This window comes from Peromyscus leucopus, chromosome 6, assembly GCF_004664715.2.
Source record: "Peromyscus leucopus breed LL Stock chromosome 6, UCI_PerLeu_2.1, whole genome shotgun sequence".
NCBI lineage: Eukaryota > Metazoa > Chordata > Mammalia > Rodentia > Cricetidae > Peromyscus > Peromyscus leucopus.
The window spans coordinates 18,842,403-18,852,367 of NC_051068.1; the positions used below are offsets into that span (position 1 = coordinate 18,842,403).

A 9,965-nucleotide genomic window follows, 5' to 3' on the forward strand; every position below is an offset into this window, starting at 1 on the left:
AAAATCCCAGTCAAGATACGCATGTGTACATGTGGACATATACACACAGAGATGTAAATATAGCAAAGCAATCGGTCAAACCTAAAAGTTTGTCTTAGAACAAAAATGAAATCCAACTGCCCTGAAATAAGTTATGAGGTAAATTAAGCTTATTATTTAGGAATGAAACTCCAGAGAAGGGGGCTCTTCACATTTCTTCTTTATACAGTATGTTGATACAACACCAACCAATTATTTATACAGGTTTTTCCCAGCTCGCAAAGCATTTGTATGTGTTTGACTCCATCTGGAGCATCAGGGCATCATTAGTCCACAGTGTTTTTATTAGCTTCAGGAGAAACCAAAGATCACTTAGCTACGTGTGGCAGAGTTGGGACTTCTACCAGCTGGATCCACCATCTGGCTTGCTTCAGGACACAATATTCTTCCTACCTGCCTAAATACTGGACAGAGGGCCTATGGGTAGACAGAACACACCTGAGATGTGAGACCATGGAGCAGAAGGAGGATACAGTCAAAACTTAGGCTTTGGTATGTGCTTGTATGTGATCATCTGAATTTTCTGTTGTTGTTAATGGGATTACTTTAAATGCCCTGACAATTACAAAGTAAAGAAACTAAGTATACATTATTAATCTTATTGTGACTTTTGCCTATAGTGACCTACCATATGCTACTTTTTCATAAATACAGGACAAACTGTGGTTTCTGACAGTTGTTTCATTAGGAAACAAACATTAAAGTAGGCAAGCCCTAGGAGATGTGTCAAGTCATTTGTTTTAATGAAAAGATAATTTGGTTTTCTTACTGTTCTGTCTTGAAGGGGTGCAGTTTCAGGTTTAAACCAGATGAGGCTCTTATGCCCACCTGTGATGATGAAGGTGGTGGGGAGTGCTCCCCTCCTGTAGTGATGAAAGTGGTGGGGAGTGCTCCCCTCCTGTGGTGATGATGGTGATGGGGAGTGCTCCCCTCCTGTGGTGATGATGGTGATGGGGAGTGCTCCCCACCTGTGAGTGATGATGGTGATGGGGAGTGCTCCCCACCTGTAGAGATGAAGGTGGTGGGAGTGCTCCCCACCTGTAGAGATGAAGGTGGTGGGGAGTGCTCCCCACCTGTAGAGATGAAGGTGGTGGGAGTGCTCCCCACCTGTGATGATGAAGGTGGTGGGGAGTGCTCCCCGCCTGTAGTGATGAAGGTGGTGGGAGTACTCAGATTAGGACTGTTGCTGACCAGGATTGAAGAAAAACATTCACCACTTTAAGGACCCTTTGCTTCTCATTCCAAGTCAGAAGAGCAGAAGAAATGGCTCCTTTTGCTTTCTTAAGAAAACGAAGAGGGAGCCAGGCCAGGGATCAGGATTCTGTGTGCTGCTGGCTAGGTACAAAACGCCTGTTTTATACTGAGGCAGAGTCGCTTCCTGTATGAACAGTGGCTCTCGTGAGAGCCGTGTCTGTGTGAACACTTGTCACTTGGATGCGCCTGCACATAAAGAGAGAGGCTCTAGCTCAGAAGAGCCAAATCACTGGAGACCAAGGACACGGTGGGGCCAAGAGTCTAGAGCATTCGGTGTCATTTACTTCACTGCAGGACTTCATCTCTCCCACTGGCAGAATTTAAAACTGAGAAGAGTATTAGAGGGTGAGAACTATGCTTCTGAAAACGAGGGGGATGTTTATGGAAATCTTACAGACTAGGTTAGTCTATTTCTGTCTTCTACAAAAGCTGTTCACAAAAGGAAGCTGAAAATAACATGACCCATCCTTGCAGCTTCTCTGAGAACTCTCAGTAATAGTGATTTTTGCCCTAAAAGGAAAGGAAAGAAAATTCCCATTACTGGCTCCTTATCAATGGACTTGAGTCTGCTAATGCGTCAACTTCTGTGATGTTTTGGTTTCAAGTTTGTTTCTCAATAGGATGCAAGGCTATGAATGATAATACAGTTAATTTCACCATTAATAACGTAACTTCTGACTAAATACTAGGAAATGTAGAAGGTATTGCTTGCCAGCCTGGACGCACACACACAATGGCTCTGATGTTTTTATTTGGGCAAATAAATAAATCAACAAGTCTTTGAGTACTCTAATTTCTTTGAAGTCACCAGCACTTCTGAAGCATTTGCCAGATGAGTTTGTCACTTTATTCCCTTTCAACAAAAGAGATGGCTAATTGTGTTTTCCCATGACACTGAAGAACGAGCTGGGCCCCCCTTCCCATCCGACTCTATTTAGACAGATCCTAATACAGGGAACTAAAAATTACGCCATTTCCCCACTGACCCTTATCTCCTCTTTTTCAGAAACGTTTCCTACACCAGTTTTTTATTCCTAGACTAACTCACTGCAATTAAGTTTACTAAATAAAAAGCAAAGTCTGTTGCGAGCTAAAAATTTATAATTTCTCTCAAATTGTATGACTGCAGGAGTAAAAAGTGAAGCAGACTTCATTAAATGTCTTCCAGATTCAAGGCGGCAAGGCCACTTTGATCCTCACTAGGAATGTGACATGGGAGAGGTACACAGGGGAGGCACAGAAGCAGAACCAATTTTGTGCAACATATTTGATTTTGAAATAGAACATGACCCATGATGATAGTGTTCTCGACAACATTTCATGGATTATTTTTTTTTTTTTAAACTTAGGAAATTTGTTTTAGCACATCTCTGGCTGAAATACTCTCAAGTGTATTTTAATAGGAATCTTTGAAATTATATTTTTGTAAGTGTTGTGTAATTAAAACTGCTCACTGCTCCCTGTCCTTATTTTATCACATTGGTGAACTGACCTCTCTCCCAAATTTGTGCAGACAACTGGGGAGAACTGGATAATAACATTCTGGTATGACGCTGTATTTCTGACTTGACCCTTCCAGTCCAGCCACAAGAAACAGACCTGCTGCTGTCCAGCCTCAATACATTGATCATCTGTGGAAAAATAGACAAGATACAAAATCCCCACCAACTTTACACTTGAAAATATGACTTTAACACATGTCCTAGTATGAAGGGTGAACAGACAGCTTTTTGGTTCCAGTATGTTCTATTATCCTCTAGTGGACTTTCTTATTGATGGTGCTCTTTGCAGGGAGTGTCCTGGATTTCTTACATGCACATCCACACACACACAACTGTAAATTCTAAAAGCACTTAAATTCTTGAAAATGAAATATGCAAACACCACCACCACCACCACCACCACACACAACAACAACAACAACAAAACAGTTTTTAAAAACCCGCTGCTAATTGTTAAGGCTTTAAAAAATTACCTTGAGCCCAAAATAGCTAAACTCACATTCATGGATGTTTTAGACCCTGGAGTTTTGTTGTTTATCAAATACTATTCCTGATACAGTTCCCTGGGAAAATATTTCCTATTAACAATTTTTGGGGTCTTAGGCTATTTTAAAAAACCCTCTATGGAATTTTTAGTTCCACATACAGTTCTTTTCACTGCATCCTGAGCTACATCTTCCGATAATAAATGTCCAAAATCCCACAGTTTGTAAAACAGCAAAAAGCATTCCCCCACCCTGTGACAAAATATGATTAAAATTAAAACTTCTTCATGAGTTACGCTTATTTTACTTGGTTTTTAGTTGATTTTTTAAAAAGTTGTTGTTTTTGACAAAATTATACAAATATTACAAAACAGGAAGAACTTGGGATTTTTTTTTTTTCATGTAATTTTTGGGATCATATCACAAACCGAAACGGAGCCATCACTAAGATCCCATAGCAGGAAATCCCACCCTGTGGTGTCATTATATTGCATTTGCAAAAGTGACTGTCCTTCCTGGAACTTTCATATTTCATATGCTCTGAACTTTGCCGTTACCATCTTTCTGTATCCACACATATTTTCCCTCTTCCTGGGGCACGGTGGAGTAGTGTACAAGGTTTTTTGTTTTTTCGTTTGTTTGTTTGTTTTGTTTTGCTTTGCTTTTTAATGTTCTTCACAACTCTTTTAACTAATCTTTTAGGGCTGAATCCACCGGTTCCCTAAAATTGGAGGTTGACAGCTCACGGACTAACAGGGGCCCTGGAACTTCTTCTGTTCCTGCCCAGTTGCGCTCGCAGGCAACTTTTTTTTTTTTTTTTAATGTCCCCAAGTCCACATCCACGATCGCTAGAATCCTGCTCCGGGTTTTCGCGCAGCCCGCGTGATTGACACATGATATCACCGGGGGCGGGTCCCAGCGTGGAGGTGGAGGTGGCGGCGACGCTGAAATGCTGCGGAGCCCGCGCGCGAGTGCTCAGCACGCAGGAGTTTGCGGTGGCCCCGCAGCCAGAGCTCTGCGGGCTAAGGAGCTGCTGCGGGCGGCGTGCATGTGCCGGGAAGGCCGGCCCTAGGCTCTGCACTAGGCAAGAGCCTGCCCTCTCTCCGAGGACCTGGCGAGATCAGGTGAGAATGGTGCTTTTTGATTTTCAAGGACCTGGACGTTTTCGGACCTGGCTGTAGCTTCGGTGCCCGGCGCTCTGCGGTCGGCCCTACAGCTGGAGAGCTGGCTTCTTTCGCTTTCCCGTAGCCGGGCAGCGAGTTCCGCGTGTGCGGACGCGGGCTGGCATCGCAGCGCACCCGCGTGTCTGTGCGCATTGTTGGCGACCGATCCGCCGGGCGCTGGTGCCAGACCTGACTTTCCCGTCCCCGAATGCGGGTCTGCCTCCAGCAGACGCGCCGCTCGGACGCGCTTTTGACTGCTGGGTATTCCGTGGGGGGCCAAACGTGCACGGCCGCGTGTGTCCCGGGCTCGTGGCAATCCATCACGGCGAGTAGGACAGCGTCCCGGGCTGGCAAGGGACTCACGTGTTTCTGTCTCTGCTCGTCTGCAGCCGGCGTGGCGACTGCGGGGACGCGGACCTGCGGGGACCCGAGCGCCCGGGACGACGCCGGGCCGCGCGCCTGACGACCGAGACGGGACGGTGCTGTGGAGCGGGCGCCGCGCGCACCCGGCGGATGTCCCGGAGCCGCCCTCGGCCGCCGCCAACCGCGGAGAAGCGCCCCTGCCCGGGGGCCGCCGAGGCCGCAGCGCGGGCTATGAGCGCCCGGCCGCCCCGGCGCGCTTGATGCGGCGCGCACCCCGCCCGCTCGGCGCCCTGGGCCGGCGCCGCGGAGGCCGAGGTGAGTGCGGGCGGCAGGTGCGGGCCGGGGCGGACCGGGCGATCCTGACGGTCCTCGCGCAGCCCGTGCCAAGCGCGCGGCACCCGATGGCGCTGGGGATCCAGCGCCTGCCTGTGCTCCGAGCGCAGTGCCTCGGGACGCGGGGAGAGGGCGCTGCCTCCTCCCGCCCGCGAGCTGTTTTCATTCATAACTTTCCCCGGCCGGACCCGCCGCGGCTCCGTGCCCTTGAGGCCTCGGCGCGGGGCCCAAGCGCCCGGCGGTGCTGCCCACAGTGCTGTTTGCGCGCACCGGCTTCTTCCTGGGCGGGTGTGGGGCGCCTAGGTGCTCCGCCAGAGCGAACTTGCTTGGGAATGCCCTGTAAAATGCGAATTAAAGCCATGCCTGGGGGTTTCATTACTCAAGCCATTCCCACGTCTTCCTTTCTTGTGGATGAGACTTGGCACATTTAAAGTCTTCGTTTTGGAGTTTTAAATTTTTTAAAAATAGATATGGCACGGGAGTAACGATTGGCCGTTTTCCAGTATCGTTCGGCACTAAAGCCTGTTGTCACGTATCTTTCTCGTGTGAGGAGAAGGTACAATAAACTAGAGGGCCCCCAAGAAGCTAATACATATGTAGTCTGGGAACATTAGTTAGCATCCATAGCAAGCTGTCTTTTTGCTTGAGACTTTTTTTTCTATTGGCACTGGGAAAATGCAGAGGGGTGTCGTCTTGAATTAGGATGCCTCTGTGGGTTTGGAGGACATTTGTGTGAAAAATATCCTACATGCCCACTGTCCAGAAACGGAAACGTTCAGCGTTTGATCTGTTTTAGGAAGAATACGTTATACATTGGAAATTATTCCTTGACGTGGAAATAATGTTCGTTGTCTCAGGATATTAGTGTATTTTATCACAAAAAGCAGGTCGATTCAGGGCTTGTTGAAAATCAAGGTCTGCTGTGTAGATGAATGGAAGGAAATAAAGATAATGCAGAAAGACCAGGGTTCCTCTCCCTGCTCTATAGGCTTGATGCTTGTGCATAAAAGTTATTCTTGTTACGTGAGTGAGCCTTGTTTAACCTTTCAAGAAACTTAAACCCCAGGTTTGTGTGTGTGTGTGTGTGTGTGTGTGTGTGTGTGTGTGTCCCAGTGCCAGGAAGACAGCCAGAGCCTCAGCCTTCTTCATTCCTTGTAGATTCTTTTTCTTATCTCACAGATCGGTGATGAGCTTTAGATCCTGACTCTGCCGAAAACGGCCATTTGAGATTCCACATGAGCTTGGAATATCTTTAGTGTTTTGGAAATTGCCTTGATTAATTTTCTCATTAATCTAAAGCTCTTAACAGCGTACAAATGGCCAAGAGGCCACAGCACTAAAGCCATTCTTAATCTTTGAAAAGTAGCTGACATTTTCCCTACGTGAACTGCCAGTGAACTGATTGTGAACTCTCCGAGAACAGTTCCAGGGTGCACACTGAATGCTCCCTTCGAAGGCATATTTCATTTTAATTATTTGTTAGGTTTGCAAACAGGAAGACATGACTTCCTCTGCTTTTTAGAAGCTGGAGAGCAACTTTTAATTTTTATGGCATGAGGTCTTTTGCTTGCCTGCTTCCTGTGATGTGGTCCTCTACAATCTTTTTTGGAGTTGGACTCCTGCCAGGATTCTGCATCATTGAAATCAGCCGATGGAGGCGATCATTACCAGGTGGTTTGGGCAATTTGTTACTTGACGGGAGCCCCCCTCCCCCAAATGCTTTCTCATTTATTTTCTCTCTCACCCTTCTTTAGGATTTCCGATGCATGCCAGGTTTCCGCTGACTGCCGGAATTGGAGATCACTCCACATGGATCCCCCAAGTCAGCATGGCAGCCACACTTCGCTAGTGGTGATTCAGCCACCGGCTCTGGAAGGGCGGCACAGAGTAGACTGTGACAGGGACACTCAGCCTGCTGCGATTCTGTCCCTGGACCAGATCAAGGCCATCAGAGGCAGCAATGAATACACAGAGGGACCTTCAGTGGTGAGAAGACCGCCTCCTCGCACTGCACCAAGACCCGAAAAGCAGGAAAGGACTCATGAAATCATACCAGCCAATGTGAACAACAGCTACGAGCACCGACCTGCCAGCCACTCGGCCAATGCCAGGGGCTCGGTGTTGAGCAGGTCGACCAGCACCGGAAGCGCAGCCAGTTCAGGGAGCAGCGGCAGCAGCAGCGCAACTTCTGAGCAGGGCCTGTTGGGAAGGTCTCCGCCCACCAGGCCCATCCCCGGTCATAGGTCAGATAGGGTCATCCGGACCCAACCCAAGCAGCTGCTTGTGGATGACTTGAAGGGTTCCTTGAAAGAGGACCCCACCCAGCACAAGTTCATCTGCGAACAGTGTGGCAAGTGCAAGTGTGGAGAGTGTACAGCCCCTCGGGCTCTGCCCTCCTGCCTGGCCTGCAACCGCCAGTGCCTTTGCTCGGCTGAGAGCATGGTGGAATATGGGACCTGCATGTGCCTGGTCAAGGGCATCTTCTACCACTGCTCCAATGATGACGATGGGGGCTCTTACTCAGATAACCCGTGCTCCTGTTCACAGTCCCACTGCTGTTTCCGATACCTATGCATGGGAGCTCTGTCTTTATGCCTACCCTGCTTGCTCTGCTACCCTCCCGCCAAGGGCTGCCTGAAGCTGTGCAGAGGTTGTTATGACTGGACCCACCGCCCTGGCTGCCGGTGTAGAAACTCCAACACTGTCTATTGTAAGCTGGAGAGCTGTCCCTCCAGGGCTCAGGGCAAGCCGTCATGATTTCTGGAGGTGGATTAGACCTCCCGAATGTCCAGCTTCCAAACTGTGGCTGTTAAGAAACGTGGTATTTCTTCCCGTCGGTCTCTGATGCTCCTCAGTCAGAGTGAACTGTGAAACTGCGCCCAGCTTGCTCCCACCCCACCTCAAGGGTTCTGGGAGCTGGGAGTGCCTCTGGAGCCTTTGTGTGCTGCATCAGCTTTCCCACTGTGTCTGTGAGGATGTATGCACGCCCAGACTTGGCTGAGAGATGTTTGGGGTCGGGTACTGTGGGATCAGGGACTTGGTTTGGTTTATTAAAAAGTAACCATGTAAGTGCTTAAATAAGCTATATATTAATCTGCCTCTGATGAGAGCTATCTTAGCCTCCCATCCCCAAGTCCAATGGGAGGGTCTACTTCTTAGAACACAGTTCGCTCCGCAACAGCTCACTGCCCTGCCCTCCCCTTCCAGCCCTCGGATTCTCCCCACAATGCACTCTGGAGATGCCAACGGGTCATCCCTCCTTACCACCCCTTTTTGGTCATAGTTCTAGATTCACTCTGCAGCGTGGGTCTTCACATTAGAGATGCTGTTGGCTAATCCTTGCTCCACCTCTAGCGCCCCTGTCTGTGAAGGACTTCCTTCCCTTCCCACCCCCACTTCACCGAGGGCTGTTGGTAACTGTAGTTGAAATTCCTGTCTGATCCGCCCCTGGGCCTCTCAGAGCTACAGCTCCGGAAGGTGCTTTTGGCCTCTGACTGCCCTCTTGACTCTTAACAGCTGGGTATTTCCAATCCTTCCTGTGTTTTCATTGCCTTAACCACAAGTTGTGGTACTCTTTGTATATTATATGTATAAATCACAAAGTTGAATCCTGGCTATTTTTAAGACAAAAGTCTGTTGAACTTTTTTTATTGTAAAGAATATTTATTATGCGAATCTATTATTTTATGATATTTATTGCAAAAGACTGTTGAAATATACTCATGTCTGATTATAACATATCACTACTTCCTGAAAAACAAGGTGACTCGAAGAAAGTACATAAAGTACATATATGTTAACTACAATGCAGAAAATATATCAATTAATGAAACTGTCTCGAGTTCATCGTTTTGTTTTGTTTTGTTTTTTAGCCTGTACTGCTGTGCAAATGGAACTTGATTTAACCTTTTCAGACTTGAAGGTTTCAAAGCCCAGGCACAGGTGCCTTCAAGTTTGAAACGGAATGTTTCCCGCAAAGTCCTTTAGTCAGAATTTTATGGTCTGGATTGCTTCATCAAATACTCAAGTGAGTTACTTTGTAAAGTAAAGGGGTTTGTTTGTTTGTTTGTTTAAGATTAATGTCCCCGCTTTATTTTGTAAGTATGGGTTTTGTTGATAGTTTCTTGAGATGAGGCAAAACTACGTTTTTTATAAAGTGTTTATCTTAACTCTATGGCCATTCAGAGATTAGTTTCCAACAGTAGGGCTTAAATGATTTAGTAATGTAAACATGCCAAGAGCCTCTGGAACTGTCATTTTAACAAACTTTCATAATTAGGAATTAGGATTGCCAAAGAAAGCTCATGTGCCCCAGAGCTGTTCAGGAAGCTTCCTGTGGCAGCCTTTCCCTTCGATGGACACTACCCAGTTCCGTTCTGTGTTCTGGAAGCCTGAAGCTTCACGTGGGAAAACAAGATTTTGATGCCTTATTACTGGGACTAGTAAAGTGACTATGGACCTGGGGTCGTGAGGTCTGATAGACTTTTGCATCTTAGGTTTTGTTTGTAGACCTGTCTCATCAGGTCACTGACCTGGTCTGCTTTTGAGAAGAGGATGGTGGTAATTCAAACCCAGGGCACTGGAAGCCACCCAGCTTCCTGTCATGTGGTTTCTTGTGTGTTCTTCATAGCTAAGCTTTGCTGTTATCAGTCGAGGTGTACTCTGGAGAAACTTGAAGTAGTTTTCTGTTAGGTCACTAAAGCTGCTGCTTGGCATGATACTTTATAGTTAAAATATTTTCTCAGCTCGGCCCCCAAGGGGAAATTTTAAATGAATGTTTGTGTTTAAAGACTACTTTGAAATATGTAGTACTTCAAAATATGAAC

At 47.2% G+C, this 9,965-nt stretch overlaps 1 protein-coding gene across 2 annotated transcripts; it reads left to right on the plus strand.

Moving 5' to 3' along the window:
- The first annotated feature begins 4,246 nt into the window (after window positions 1-4,246).
- On the plus strand, window positions 4,247-8,980 carry Spry1 (sprouty RTK signaling antagonist 1). Of its 2 annotated transcripts, XM_028889849.1 has the most exons (3): window positions 4,247-4,404; window positions 4,833-5,121; window positions 6,894-8,980. In XM_028889849.1, the coding sequence occupies exon 3, from the start codon at window positions 6,949-6,951 to the stop codon at window positions 7,894-7,896; it is 948 nt and encodes a 315-aa protein (XP_028745682.1). In that variant the 5' UTR covers window positions 4,247-4,404; window positions 4,833-5,121; window positions 6,894-6,948; the 3' UTR covers window positions 7,897-8,980. The 2 variants fall into 2 exon arrangements, with proteins under 2 accessions (XP_028745682.1, XP_028745683.1); XM_028889850.1 differs by lacking the exon at window positions 4,833-5,121.
- Window positions 8,981-9,965: the final 985 nt, after the last annotated feature.

Excerpts from the sequence above, each read along its gene's own strand:
- Spry1 (XM_028889849.1), top strand. The coding sequence starts at position 6,949 with ATGGATCCCCCAAGTCAGCATGGCAGCCACACTTCGCTAGTGGTGATT.